Here is a 14,842-nt window from a genome sequence, read left to right as displayed (position 1 = left end):
GCTGCTGACCTGATTGCAAAGGGGAAGGAGAATGCTTTGTGCCCCAGCACAGAGTTACCACCAACCCAGCAGAGTCCAGTTTAGTTCAGCAAAAGAGCCCACCCTGGTTTGCTTCAGGAATGTGGAACAAAGGAGTATTTTTTTTGTGGATACACTCCTCTACTCTAAAAGACGATGTAGAAAGGTGAAGTACACCTGTTGTGCCTCGGGAGTGAATTGGCCAGCAACAGTCACACAGATTTCCTCACAGCATCCTTTTTATCCTCTGAAAGGCAGATGGAGATCTGAGCAGCCTCACTCTTTCCTCCAGACCTGGCAATATGCCCCAAATGCAGCTCAGAGTGGCCAGTGACTAATTTCTGTGTTGCTGATGCTGTCCAGATGGCATCCCCATCCATCCAGGTCCAGCAAGAGCCTGGAAAACCTGTTGCATAATAACAACTGCCATCTTCTTCCCAAGGCAACAATTTGAGAAATTCTTTTACTTCAGGTAAACGAAAGAGCTACTGGACAGACTATTTTTGAACACAAGGAGGAGCACACCTTAATTGGCAAGTTAAAACAGTGGGCTGTTGGGAATCCTGGGAATCCAGACTGGAGGCTGAAATGGGAATCTCTTCTTCCTATCACACTGGATGGTGTCAGCATCCATGTGAGCTCCTCAGGAGAGTTTCTTCTAGCACTCAAATGCATCTCCCTGAGGGATTATCAGGTGCTGCTGAAAAGAGCAGCACAGCCATTGCTTTCACTTGCATGGTCAGATGTTCACCAGGGTCTCCACAGCCATTCCTTAGGTCCTGTTGGAACTGGGCATCTCTTGACACGCTGGGCTTGGGGCTTTGTGGAGCTGCTGGGTTCCTCACAGCAGTTTCTCCCTAGGGTTTGCTGGCTCTGATCTGTACTTTGGGTGAGGCTTTACTGTGGGAGCGTTGAGGCAGCCTCTGTGAGCAGTGTTGGCTGATGTATAGGCAAAATGTTGTCCACTTTCCTGCTTACTGCTCTCCAGCAGCTTCTCCTGTGCCTGTAACTCCAGTCTCCTGCGGTTTTCCTCAGGTAACAGTGCCATCTGGTGCTGGAGCACTGCTCTTGGTCAAGCTTTCCTCAAATATGTAGGCAGAGGTGATAGAGTAATATTGCTTTTACTCAGCCATTCTAATGTAAGAAGATGGGATGGGGTGTCCTGTAATAATCTTTGCTTTTGGGACATTGCACCTGGAGATTATCCTTTTGTCTTTTCTATTTAACAGTTGATGTTCCCAGAACTGGTGTACCCAGAAGATTGAGTACATGAGGCAAGAACTGTAAACACTGAGAAGGGAGATAATTTTTTACTATAAACTGCTGCTAAGAACTAAGATCCAACATTTAGATTAAATCTTGTAACTGGGGACATCTTTGAAAGATTCCCTGTAGGACTCTAAGTGACTTCCTAGTCACTAAATCTTCTCTTGAAAGATCTTTGCATGTTTTCTAGTCATAGCCACATACTTTCAAACCTTACCCTTCTGTATCTTTATGCTGAGCATGCTTTTTTTTAAAAGTTCATGCTTTCTGAATTGTTTTTCTTTATTATTTTGTTTTATTATTTTTATATCCTCTAAAGTTTTGGAAACCTTTTTGCAGACACAGGGTTTGATTGTGTTCCCAGATGAAAGTCCTGGTTATTGGTTGATGGGAGTGAGTATATGGAATGTACTGTTTGAACAAACAGCACTTGATGACAAGGTTGGCAAAATTCAAACTATTCTGTGATTTTTTTTCTTCCTATATCAGGTTGTCTTTGTTGCTTTACCCCTTGTACAGGCACCCAACCCAGGCTGGCACATGCGGGTGTGTGGTGGTATTGAGCATTTGCACACCAGACAGAAAAGTGAGGCTGAGGATACTGAAAAGCTGAGAGTGGCTATTGTTTATGCAGCTTTCCATTTATGCAGCTTTCTACTTCCAGGTTCCTCCTCTCTCCCAACCACATTCTGTCTTCTGGGAAATGTTTCCAAATCTACTTAATTTCCTTTAAAAAATAACCCAGTAACTTTGCTGCTGTCTTATCTTCCTTCCCTTGAACTACTGCCTTGTACTTTGTTTTCAGAGTGGTAGATTCATTGGGCCAGGGAATCTGTGTTGTAGTGTTTTCCAAAATATCATGTAAATATGCAGAGCCACAGAAGTGATTTGTTGCCAGTAAAATTTATAAATAATACTTCTTGGACAAAGGAAATCCAAGTAGATTTACTTTTGCTTAGCAAAAGATTTCTGTTAAATGCTCCAAAGCACAGCACTTACCCACGTTATAATTACAGTGAACTTTTGTTTCATCCAATGACTTATTCAAACTTTTTAACCAATCTCTACCTTGGAAAAGGAAAGTAGAATCTTGGTGTCTTTTCTGCCAAGGGGCTCAAAGGTGGTATTTGTTGGGAGGAGGGGAAGATCCTGCATTGTTTGGCTGTGGCTGAAAGATCAGAACTTTGCTGTGGAAGGAGGTTTGTGCTTTATTACCCAAAAATAATTAGGAAGACAAAAATAAAAACCAATAGGTTGTGGGAGCAGAAATATGAACAGGAGCAACAATAGCTACAAGTCCATTGCAGATCATTGTGGAAATAGGGGAGCCTCAGGAAGCTTCAGCCTGAAATTGGAAGGGACTCAACTGAGGGACTTCAGGTTTCTGTGTCTCCATAATATGTCATGAAGACAAATTACAGAGCTGTGACTTTGTCTTACAAGAGCTGCAGATCCCCAGGGAGGCTTTGCAGCTTTGGGAGATTATCAGAACTAATGACACAGCTGGATTTCAGAGCTGCTGTGTTACAAGCCTTCCTGCACCTCTAGCAGTGTCAAAAGGGAACAGTGATGTGGAGTCAGTGATCTGGTTCTCATTTTTCAGACTGCCTGCTCTCCTGTGGGTGTTGCAGAGACTTCTCTTCTTTGCTGCCTGCCATGAACTCACTTGTTGTTTACTCAGCGACTCTACATGATGGCAGGTGCTGCCTGGCTCTGGCAGCCCTGGATTCAGCTTGTGTGTAATTAGATAAAAAATCATGTTCCCTTAGTACAGGGGTTTAGAGTTTTGTAGACATTCAGCTGGTGACAGGCAAGTGTGTTTTATAGCAGTGTGTGCTGGCCTGGGGCTGGAAACTGCTGTGTTCATCCCTACCACTGATGGAATCTTCATGAGCTAATTAGGAAATTCTACTTTAGGCCATGCCTTTTTCTTGTTTTCTGAAAAAAAATTGTTATGTTAAAATTGTACAATCAATCCACAGTAGTTTGCAGGTAGCAGGCACTACTTGGGGTTGGCTTAGTGGTGAATCTTAGTTTGTGCCGCTGTGGATGTGCTGAATGTTGGATGATTGGCAGATTCAGAGCTCCTGGTTGCATGAACAAAAGAATTGTAATCTATGATCAGGTGACTGCCTGCAGGTAGAGCTGCTGCCACGCAAAGCTGTCTTGGTTTCATCTTAGCCTCTGTGAAGTGTTGTAAAGCATTTATTTCAGATCAGGGAGCATTTTAGCACCCTCACTGCCTACCCGTGTTCTGTCCTGTACCTGAAGTTAATCATCAACCTGACCTTTCACAGAGGGGTGTTTTGCACTGCCCAAAGCAGCCTCATGAACAGGCTTTTGGACTCTTGCACAGAACACAGGAAACAAAGGTCCTGCTAACTGTCCTTCTTTGTCCAAACCAAATGGAACTGTGTGTTCCTGAAGCACTCAAGACTCTTGAGAGTTAGTTCAGTTGTTCATATTCATATTGAACAAATTTTTAATCTTCTGATGCAATTCCTAAGTAACTTAAGTATTTTCTCCTTTTGTGATTCTTCAAGTGCCTTCAGATGACAAGCAATATCATGATGTTATGAAAATGCAGAATGATGCTAAAGTAAAATGTGTGAAAATCTCTGTATGTCTCCAGGTTGCCCAGAGAAGCTGTGCTTGCCCCATCCCTGGAAGTGTTAATGGCCAGGTTGGATGGGGCTTGGAGCAACCTGATATAGTGGAAGGTGTCCCTGTCCATGACAGGGGGTGGAACAAGATGGTTTTAAAGTCCCTTCCAGCCCCCACCATTCTTTGAATTAAAGGTATGAGTTATGTGGCAGAGCAGTGACCAGCTCAGTTCTGTGCTGGTGTAAAAAGCCACATAATCCTCTGACATTTAATATTTGTGCAGGCAAAAGTTTAGACCTTGCCCCAGAAGGGTGCAGTTCTGCAAGTAATGCAGCCTCCTGTCTCCAGCAGATTGTGAATTCTTTTTTGTCTGAAAGAGCCACAGACTACTTGTGCTTGCCATGTAGGAGTAGCCAGGAGGTGTCATAGGCAGAACTTTTGTACCAATCAGTGCAAAAGATTTATTTTCATATTTTTGCAGCTGCATCCCTCAAGGGTTGTTTTTAAAACCCTCTGTATTGTGTAGCTCATTGTTCAGCTCTTCTGAGTAGTAGAATTTTAGTTCTCGGGAGTCTTAAGTTTCTAGTAGCCTGTCTTCCGTCCCATTAGCCCATCTTTCTTTCCCATAAAACCCCAGCATGGCTGGAAAACTCCAGTTAGAAGTGAAACATGTGCCACTTCAAATGTCACAGTGTGAATCAACTCTGAGCTTCCAGGGGATTCTCTGCTGTTGCTTTGTCTTCTCGCTTTTTACAGCTGCTCATGTGCAGTGCAGCCTGATCAGTTTAACACAAGTCTTTCAAAGGAAGTGAATTTGGATGTGGAACATATTTTTCCAAGAGTAGTGTGTGATGCCATTGGTAATGTGTTGATACTGAAAAGATATTAAAATATCTTAGCTTCAGATCTTCTGGGTCATTGAATTTCTGAACCTTTGTCATCTAGCTTGGTGTATCTATGCTATATTTGGACAGCTGACTTGCTTTTTTAGACACCTCATCTAGATTTAAAATAAAAACAGCTTGTGTTGAATTGATTGCTACACTACTGTTTCAGCTGAAGTGAATTTGGATGTGTAATCAGACCTTAGAGTTAAAAAAATAAGAGCTGGGGGATGCTAAGTTGGGTTGGCTGCTACCAGTTGTGCTTGCTCCTGCCATGAGCACCCATCCCAAAGCCATTCCAGTGCCAAGGCAGCTCTGGAGCTGCTTTGTTTTCTCCTAGTCCCACTAGGATCTAGTGGTGGCCAGGAGCTGCTTCATGTAGTAAGGAGGTTTCCTCTTAACCTGACAATTAAAAGCCTGGCAGTGGTCCCAGTCACAAACCAGTGCATCTGGTGGAGGTTTCCAAGTCACAGCTTCAGGACTGGACAAAAGGATCTATTTGCTTTTGGGTTTAGAAACCAGGCAAGGGAACTGTGGTACATCATGTCCTGTTTCAGGTGCTGAGAGGCTGTCCAGGTCCTTCAAAATGCCTCCAAGGAGCCTGTCTGTCAGTTCAGCGAAGCAAGGTTTTACCTTTTCCCAGCACCAGACATTTGGATTTAGCTTTAACTGGTTATAGAGTTGTGGTACTGAGGTTTGGAGAGATCTGTTACCTGTTACCTTGTTACCTGTTGCTGCAGTACTTGATTTCCCTGTGGTTTGCTCTTAACCTGTGGGTTTTCTTCATCTTCTAGCATTGATGTTACAAGTTTCCATGGCAACTTCCAAGCTCTCAAGTAAGTGCTGTCCATTCAAAACAGAATGCTAATGTGGGGATTGTAGGACACTGACAGTCCTGGTGACCCTGGAGGAATGTCCCAGGGCGTGGATTAATTTTTAACTCCAGAACAGATTCAGATATTGGCTTGCCAAGAGAGCTCTCCAGTGCAGCTTAAAAAAAACCCCTCCATCTGTGTGAGTCTAAAGTTCTAACTGTTGATGTTGGACAGAAATCAGGCACCTAGTTCATGTCTCCTCCATCACAATGTTTGTTCATTGTCACAAAAAGAAAAAGTGTGACATGTTTTCTATGGCTTGCCTAAAAAGGAGACCAGAAAATGATAATACATCTAAAAAAGACATGATTATTTTTCCCCTCACACTCTCTTTCTTAGTCCCATTGAGAGAATTCAAAATAGGCTTCACAAAATAGCAAGTAATGTCTTCTTTTTTTTACAGTTTTTTTGTTTATAGTTGTAGGTGCAGAGCCTGGGAGCTGTGCTTTAAATGAGATCAGTTACATAAGATGTGCAAGGCGAGGGTTGGGACCTGTGAGATGGACAAGTAGCCCAGACTTGAATAGAAGTGACAGGTCTGTGCAGGTCTGAGCCTGGCCTCTCTGCCCTTGTGGTGGCCACTGCTGTCCAAGTCCTTGTTTAAGTCAAGAGGCAGAAGCAGCTTTCATAATAGATAATTCACTTCTGAGTCAGCTGGATAAACATCTCAACCATCATACAGCAGTTCAGGTCAACATACAGAGTTTCATATCCAGCATTGTGCTTTCCTACTTTTTTTTTGGTGGTGCTTTGTATTCTCATTTTTATAAGCAGATACCAATGTGTGTGTGCTGCTTTTTCTCCTCCATCTGTACGAGCTTATTCTCAGAGCTCTTGTTTTGGAGGATGAAATTCAGAATGTGTCTGGAATAGAAAGTGATGTTGTCACCACAGCGATTGTGTTGGAGGTAGAGGCTGTGAGATCACACTGTCATCCTTGAGCAAATGTAATTCTTTATTGGTCAGACATCCCAGTTCTTTAGGTTGGAAAAGACCTTTGAGTTCAACCATTAACTCAGCACTGCCAAACCCACCACTTAATGCTGTCCCCCAAGTTCTACAGCTGCACATCTTTTAAATCCCTCCAGAGATGGTGACTCTGCCACTTTCCTGGGCATCCTGTGCCAGTGCTTGACAGCCCTTTTGATGAAGGAATTTATCCTAATATGGTCAGTTTTTCATCCTTACCTCCTGTGACAATCTTGTCTACCTGCAGTGCAGTGTGGCAGTAGCAAACCAAAATGCTCTTTGCAGGCAGAATTGCGACCTTCTATTCCTCCTAAAGTGAAATACCAAGACTCCTGCCCCCTGCAGAAAAGAAACCATGTGGGAATAGGAAAGAAAGAATGTGCTGGCAGCAAGCGTGAATGAGTTGTCCTTTCTCCTTTGTTGGATAAAATTCTGAGGATGGTGACACTGGTAGCTGTAGCCTGTGTAGAAGTGGTTTTGTCCACTGTTGGGTATCAATTTATAAGCAAACCTAAATTGCTAATTAGTGAATTTAAGCTCTGCTTTAGGTGTGCAGAGAGAGACCAGGGATTTATGCCATTACTGAGTATCTCAGGTACTCAGTTTGTTTGGATACACACCACCCAGGACTGGCTGTCCCTATATTAATCCCAGCAACTCCTATATTATTTGTCACTGAACTTGAGATGTGATTGTTGCTTATTTACCTGCCACAATACTTGGCATTTGTGGCTAGTCCAGATCATCAAAGTAGATTGTTCTGGTTTTGAGCTCTTGTCAGCAGGGAGTTGTTGGAGAGAAAAATTGGCACCATATCTTGTATTTGTTAAATGGACTTCAGAGATTAAACCCATAGAATTACACTGGGAGTTTAGCCCATCCCTGCCCAGGGATGTTTGCACCTCACTGCCAAATTGTTTGCTGAAGTGAGGATCCAGCTTTCTGCCACAGACGTCTCTCTCAACCTCTGCTGTTAGTTTAAACAAACAAAACCCAAACCACAAAGATTTTGTTTCAAATGACAAGTTTGTAATAAAAAATTAGGCAAGTGTCCGAAAGCAGAAAGCTCCCAAGTCTTAACGAGTTAATGCTCAGTGGAAATGTCTGTTCTCTCCCCATCTGCCCAGTTCCAGGTGTGAGCCCTGATGGCTCCCTTACTTCATTTGAGGTGAGATGACTCAGGTGAAAAGGGGAATGTGGTCCTGTTGGTGCTTGTTCTCTATGCAGAAAATCGGAATTTATGTACCCCTCCTGCTGTGTGTGGTTTGAGAGCATCATCAGCCCTGGTAAAGTATCAGGTGTTCTCCAGATTGCAGCTGCTGCCTTTTGATGAGTAAATTTCCTATAGAGCTCAGGCACTGATTCAGTGCTGAGCACCAAGAGATCATCTGAATAGCAAAGGAAATAAATGAGGGCCAGAACTATTCTGCTACTTCTTTTTGCAGTCAAGGCTGTAAGGAACATAACTGACCCCAGGCTGGGTGTGTCATCCCTCTTCACCAGGGTAAAATGTATGTGTAGTGATGAGTGTCTTTGGTTTGCCTTAATAGTGGATTTATTTTTTAAAAAGGCAACACAAAACACATTTTGCATTTGAGGAGGGAGCTCAGCTTGGCAACAGGAGCATAGGATCCCTCAGAGCATCTCTGGGAAACTGCTTTTTCTCATTCTTGGGGCTATTACTGAGGCACATGGCTAGAATATAAACCCAGCTGTGTTAATACTGACTTTCATAGATGTAAATATAGCAACTGAGCAGTGAGGACCTATTTTAAAAGTGCTTCTGCAACAGAATTCCCTTGGTGCTGAAGGAGGGGGCTGTCCATCAGTTGATGATCACATTGCTCTGGGTGTGACAGAGGACAGGAGGAATGACTGAACTGTTGTGTTCATCAACAGCCATTACAGCTTTGGTCGGGTTTCTTGTGGGTTTTGAATCTTTAGTGACATGACAGACCTGTGAAGTATTTATTGCTGATGCTGGCATTCTGCCTTCTCCTTGGCTTGCTTTTCCTTGCGACTGAGACAGGTGGGTCTGGCACATGAAGCTGAAAATAGTGCTGCCTTTAAAAGCCAAGAGACCTGAAAATAGGTTAAATATAGTCTCCCTGTAGAGAAAGTTTTGCTTTGGGAAGAATTTGTATGATTATATTCTTGAGGAAGAATCACAAAATGGGAATGCTGCTTATTTACAGCTTCTGTGATTTACCAGCATTGACTAACCCAAAGATATTGCTGCTGCTGGGTAACATTGAATCATCTTGACAATCTGGGTTCTTCAGAGGCTGCATCATAGGGAGAAGCATGGCTCAGTGATGTGTTGAAACATAATGCATCAATTTAAGCCCTAATGCATTTTGAAATGAAGGTATCATACACTTGGAGCTGTGCAGCGAGAAAACTTCAGTTACAATACCCAAACTGCTGCTCATGCCTGAGTACTTACTGGAATGTGAGTGTTGCAGCCTGATTGTGGATTTTAAAAGGCTGCCTATACAGTACTTACTTTAACAAATAATTTTAGAAAGCTGTATAAAAATTGATGTCTATCTATATACCGCAGTGGGATGTGGGAGGCAGTGAAAACACTTCTACAATCTGGAAATGGGCTGTGAGCTTCAGGTTTCCCGCTCCGGTGTGGTTCTGACTCCAGAAGTTGGGTCTAAAAGCCTGGCTGGCTGGATCCCTTCCTCTCTTACTGAAACATGCAGTCAAGAAGATGATAAATGCTCAGGTCCTTTGGTTTGATTCCAGATCCTGTTCTTGGATTATAGATTTGTTTAATTTAGTAAAGCAGGCTGTAAGCCAGGGAGTGGGTTAGGATGAAATGCTGACAAAGCACAGTGGAGTTCAGGCTGGGGATGAAGAAGGAAAAGCCGGGAATGCAGCAGCAGTGGCACGGTTGGTTCAGAAAGTGACATGTAAAAGAGGCTCTGTCCCTGATGGTGCATTCATGTGTCACTTCCCAGAGCACAGGGTGCGTAATTAATGTGTTTGCAGGGCTCAGAGTGATGTACCAATGCAAATGACTTCTGGACCACTGAAATGCAGATTATGCTTCTCCCTGTTCAGCAGAGGGAGATTTTACCTGAGTTACTGGGAGGATGAGCAAGCCTGAAATTGGAGTTCACTCTTGTGGCCTCCTGTAGAACATCATCTCTCATGTAGCATTCCAGTGTATTCAATGGCAGCTGCAATTTGTCATTTTAAGCTTGTTGAAAACACTTAATGAAATAGCCTGCAAGTTGTCTTGAGGTCACTGAAAGAGCTGGATGAAGGGCCACTTTTGGAAGGACATCACTTGGTAAATCACTGGAGATTCATCAAGTGATACATTGCCTTTCCAGGAGCACTCCTGGTGCCCACAGGTCTGTGTGAGCTGCTGTAGGGTATGTAAGGATGGTCCAACCACATCCTTTGTTGCCAGAACAAGCTCTTTGCCAGCAAGTGCTTTAGCAGGAGCTGGAATAAGCAGTACTTTGAGTTTATCCATGGTCTTACTGATGTTTTGTTACCTGTGTGTACCTGAGAGCTTCTAAGTGCAGAAACAGCCATTTCTTTTCCTTTTTTTTCAAGACAAGTGCTTGCTGCAGTGGGTTTGTCACCTGTTCCCCTGCCAGCCAAGACTTCTTACTGTACAAGACCTTGCTTTATGTGTCCCAGGCCAAACAGGCTTTCCACAGATATTTGGAAGTATCTTGGGTGAAACCGTGCAGGATGAGATGCAACTGTGGTGTGATGTGCTGCTTTGTGTGTCTTCTGTCTTCTCTACTACATATGCTGGATGTGGGTAGGAAATGATGTGTGGTGCAGGAAGAGGGGAGGGAAACTTGAGGGGATGAATGAGTCAATGTCTGCACCCTTTTTGATGTGTCTGCTGACTTAGAGCACAGTCATGGATGGAGCCCCTGGTTGCTGATGTCAGATCTGTCAACTGGATTTCGCTACTGTGCCAAGGGGATTAACTCTGTGTATGGAAGTGCCTCAGCATCATCCGCTGCAATCCTCCTCAGTCTGGAGGGTTGGGATACTGTGCATTTGTATTTGTCATGTTATTTCTGACTGAGTATCATGTGGGGTCACCACTAAAGCCAACCTCTCTTTCTCTCTCCTCTTAGCTGAAACTTGAAGATCGCTCAGTGGTCCCTCGAGATGTGGTCAGACACATGAGCTCCAGCGTAAGTGCTTTCTTTCCTTTATCCCTTTTTGACTGTGATACTGCTGCATGGATTTCTGGGATGTGCCAAATTGCCTGAATGGAGCTGGACACTAATGCTTTGAGCATGTTCTATTTTAAGTATGTTGGATAGACTTAGCTGCATCCAGTGAAAATGGAATTCTGCTAAGGCTGCCTCTCTGCAGTTGCATATCTGCAAAGGTCTCCTGAGCAAGCAATCCCAGTCATGCTCAGGGAAGGAGACAAGAAGCCTGTCCACCCTGCCATTCCTAAAGTTTTATATTAATCCATTCTGAGATATGGGGACTGTGGACCTGCTCTCCCAGATTTAACAGGGAGGTTGGAGCGAGGGCAGATCCCAGTTTCACTGCTTGCCTTTGCCTTTTTGTGTGCTCTGGTAGAGAATTTGGAGGGAGTATTTTCAGACACGCCTCTCAGTCTACAGTGAGCAGCATCTTTTCGAGCTTCTCACAGAAATGCAGAAACCCAACACTGCTGGAGCATCCAGCACAGCTAGGTTGACAGAAAGCAAGCTGGTTCTTAAACAGCAGCTGATAATTGTTCCCTTTGCTCTTTCTGGATGCTGTTCCATGTCCCAGCCACTGTTCTAGTTGTGTGGCCGTTGTGCCTATCAGAGATGTGTGGATTTGGGTTTTGTGTAGGGAATACTGGGGAGATTGTTGAGTATCAATGATGAGATAGGATGTGCTCTCTTTAGGAGCTCAGCAAGGTTGGCAGTTTCTTGCTGTGGCTCAGAACTAACCTCTAACCCTGAGCCATATGGCCCTGCCATGTGCTTGCCTCTATCTTCTCTTGACTTGCTTCCAGCAATGTGGCTACCAAGGCTGTGATGAAGGAAGCAGCTGGCCACTAACTGCTGCAGTTGCACCACATGGTGTGCAGCCTGGTGCAGGGATAGAGAAGGCTATTCTCTGACCTGCCTGGCTTGTTTGGGTTTTTGTTATTTTTAAATCAAGCCTCTTTTTTTGTCAATTAATAGAAATAAACTCACCCCCTTTTTCACAGAATATTACAAAGAAGAAAAAAAGTAATGAAGAGCTTGAATGATAATTTGGAAATTGCTGAAGCAAAGTATTTCCTTAAGAAATTTAATGGTTGTTTGAAATGGAAATTTGAAGTCAACATATTAAAACTGCAGCTTTATGAAAGGGTTCTCATCCGAAACAATGAACACATAGAAATGAGAATTATTGGCTGTTCAGTGTTGTACCTGGCACAGCTGGAGCCATCAGTATTTTTCTCACTCAGGGGGATGCTTTGAGTCCTATCTCTAAACTGTTTGATCCAGTGCTTCTTAAAGTCATTTTAAGCTTTCAGGACAGCAGGTTGTTCTCCTCTTGGCAAACATGGATGTGCTGCTTTTGTTTGCCATTTCCATACTCATTTGAGCAGAAATTGGCTCCCCTGGCTTGCTGCACATGTTTTGGTAGATATGTACCCAGCAGTTGTCTTGTACATTCATTTTTGTCGGTTTGCATGTTTAAATAATGGTATTTGCTTGAATCTTGTGCCCAGTAACTTCATTTTTTCAATCAATGGAATGGTGAGGTTATAACTTAATTTCTTCTGTCTATTAGAAAGCATAACAAATCTGAGTATGACTTACATTTCCTCATCCTGAAATGTTTTTAAATGTTAGTGGTAAATTAAACAATAAACCCCCCTTTATCCCAAAGAAAACCTTCACTTGCTAACAGATATATTCTAAAAATTACAGAAGCGTTTAAAATAGAAAACCTGCAAGTGTCAGCCTGCCAAATTCAGGATGTGGGATGGTTGCCCTGCGCCAGTTGGCCTGGCAAATGGGGAATGTGGAACTTATTCTGTATTCAACACACCCTCTTAGGGCTTGTTTTTAACCTTGAGCGGGAAGGACTCAAAATCCTCTGTTCCTCAAGAGAGGAGAGCTGACTCAAATCCATGTGCTTCTCATTGAGCACTGAGTGTGGGAAAAGACTGCTTCAGGGGGAAATGCATAAAATGAGATCATTTTCACTGAGTGCAGTTGGGCCTGAAAGTCTAATCCAGCTGGATGAGAAGCGGGAAGAGTGCCAGAGTTAATTCTTCCAGGTGATATGCTAATTTGGGGAAAAGGTAAGAAGCAGGTCTGTAATCTGTCAGACACCTGGATTTTGTTGCTTCAAAGGATGCTGGGCTATGCTGTCCATTTTAAACAAAGGAAAAAGGGTGGTATAAAAATCCTCTTATTAGAAAAGAGAGTGCTGAGGGAAAGAGAAGGATGGGAGGTGGAAGATACGGGATAGGAGGCTGTGTTTGCTGCTCTCTTGGATGGGATTTTGCTGGTCTGCCTTAAAACCTTTTCTCCGATGGGGAAGGAATCCATTCACTGCTTAAATATTCAGTATCTCCAGTGTGGTACATGATGTCAGGGTGTACCAGAAGAAGCATGAACAAGGTCTAGTGAGTGCGCTCAGTTGTGGAGTGAGTGGGGCTTGAACCCATCGGCTCTCCTCACTCAATTCAGTTACCTCCCTTTTCCAGTTCTGCTGTTGGAATTAGTGGAAATTGATTTTAGTAACAGAACTGTGACATGCCAGCTCATTTCATTTGGCCCCTCTTTTAATGGAATCAGCTAATAAAAGGATGGGTGTGTTTGAGCTGTTCCTAGCTGAGGACCTGCCTTAAAGATGAGACAAGTTGGCGATGTCTCTTTCTGGGACTGCACTGCTGAGCACTGCTATAAACTCAGAGTGATTCAGCAGAACCCCTCAGCCTGCAAATCTGCATCCTCTGTTGCAGGCTAATATTTCATGTGACAGGGAAATAAGTAAACTCATCATAAAGGAAGGTTCAGTGGCAGGTGAGGGAGGAGAACAGTGATTTGACAGCCCTCTAGGTTCTGGGGCTGCTCATAACATTGATCTCTGCTTTCTTAACCACAAACAGCACTCTACACTTGTTTAAGCCTTTTATAACAGGAAGGAGAAGCAAGCTGAGCTAAACCTGTTGCTCTTGGCCATGACTAATAGCATCCAACTGTTCTAGGTGGGAGGCACCTTGATGGTGGTGCAGGGACTTTCTCCATGGGGAAAACTTACTTAGAGAACAAATAGAGGGTGCTAGAGTACATCAGTCACTCCAGTCCTGGTTTTATTGCTTGCTATACTTTCACCATCCATTAAAGGGGTTTTAGACCAGGAGACAGTATGATCCACAGAAATCACAGGTGTTGGATTGTATCATGTCTCAGAGCTGCTGTCGTGTTGGCTGCTGATAGAGGAAAAATTAATTCTGAAATGTGCAGTGTAGGGCAAGGAATTTGTTTCTGGAGGGTTTTTTGGTTCTGACTAACGAACAGTCTAAAACACAAGGCCTGAACTGCAAAGCACAGCCAGAGGATGGTGTGGGTATACTTGTTTTAGCTTACTCTGGAGGAAAAGCAGGGCAGGTGGCTGTGCTGTAGCCTGCAGAAGCTGTGGGTTTGTTGAGCAGGTGCCACTTCTGAGCAAGCCTCACTCATCCCACGGCTCAAATCGTGCTGGCAGCAGCTGTTATGAAGCCAATGTAGTTCTGGCCAACCCTTTTCAGGTGAGAGTGATGGTACAGCTCTGCTGGGCTCTTTCCTGGCAGCCTGTGCAGGCAACAAGCTTAGCTGCAGTCTGTTGTGGTGGAGCTGAAACTGGGAAAGGCTCCCTTTGCTTCCCAGCCCTTCTGGAAAGGAATGGGAGTGATATATGGAGCAGCTGGAGGGAATGAGCCTCGGCTGCTTTGTGGTCTGCCAGCCTGGCTCCCCCAGCCCTCCTGGCCATGCTGGCACAGCTCTGCCTGGGGCAGGTCCCACTGTCCTCATCCCATTGCCTTGGGAGCCTCAGGGCTGTAAGGCACTGGGCTGGTGTGGTGTGAGGACAGAACTAGCAGCAGGCAGGTGGAAAGCAAGCCAGGCAAAAGGGCTGAGCAGTCTGTCCAGGAATTACCCTGGACTGTCTTTGCTCCAACTACCAGTTCTCAAGATGAAACTGAATGAGTTGAGCACCAACAAACTCCTGAACTCCCACAAGGGCTGCCCA

At 44.1% G+C, this 14,842-nt stretch overlaps 1 protein-coding gene across 2 annotated transcripts in view; it reads left to right on the top strand.

Moving 5' to 3' along the window:
• The window catches only part of UBE2O (ubiquitin conjugating enzyme E2 O), a 61,659-nt gene that overhangs the window by 21,928 nt on the left and 24,889 nt on the right, over positions 1 to 14,842 (top strand). Inside the window, exons 1-2 of one of the 2 annotated variants that reach the window (XM_058852276.1) lie at positions 2,465 to 2,483; positions 10,735 to 10,794. In XM_058852276.1, the coding sequence (XP_058708259.1) occupies positions 10,783 to 10,794 (12 nt within the window). In that variant the 5' untranslated portion in view covers positions 2,465 to 2,483; positions 10,735 to 10,782. Of the gene's footprint in view, positions 1 to 2,464; positions 2,484 to 10,734; positions 10,795 to 14,842 lie in introns of those variants that run through there. The other variant, XM_058852275.1, reaches the window with a different exon arrangement.

This window comes from Poecile atricapillus, chromosome 17 (assembly GCF_030490865.1).
Source record: "Poecile atricapillus isolate bPoeAtr1 chromosome 17, bPoeAtr1.hap1, whole genome shotgun sequence".
Classification (NCBI taxonomy): domain Eukaryota; kingdom Metazoa; phylum Chordata; class Aves; order Passeriformes; family Paridae; genus Poecile; species Poecile atricapillus.
Note: the sequence above shows the minus strand (reverse complement) of the source record. Positions and strands in the feature narration are given on the sequence as shown.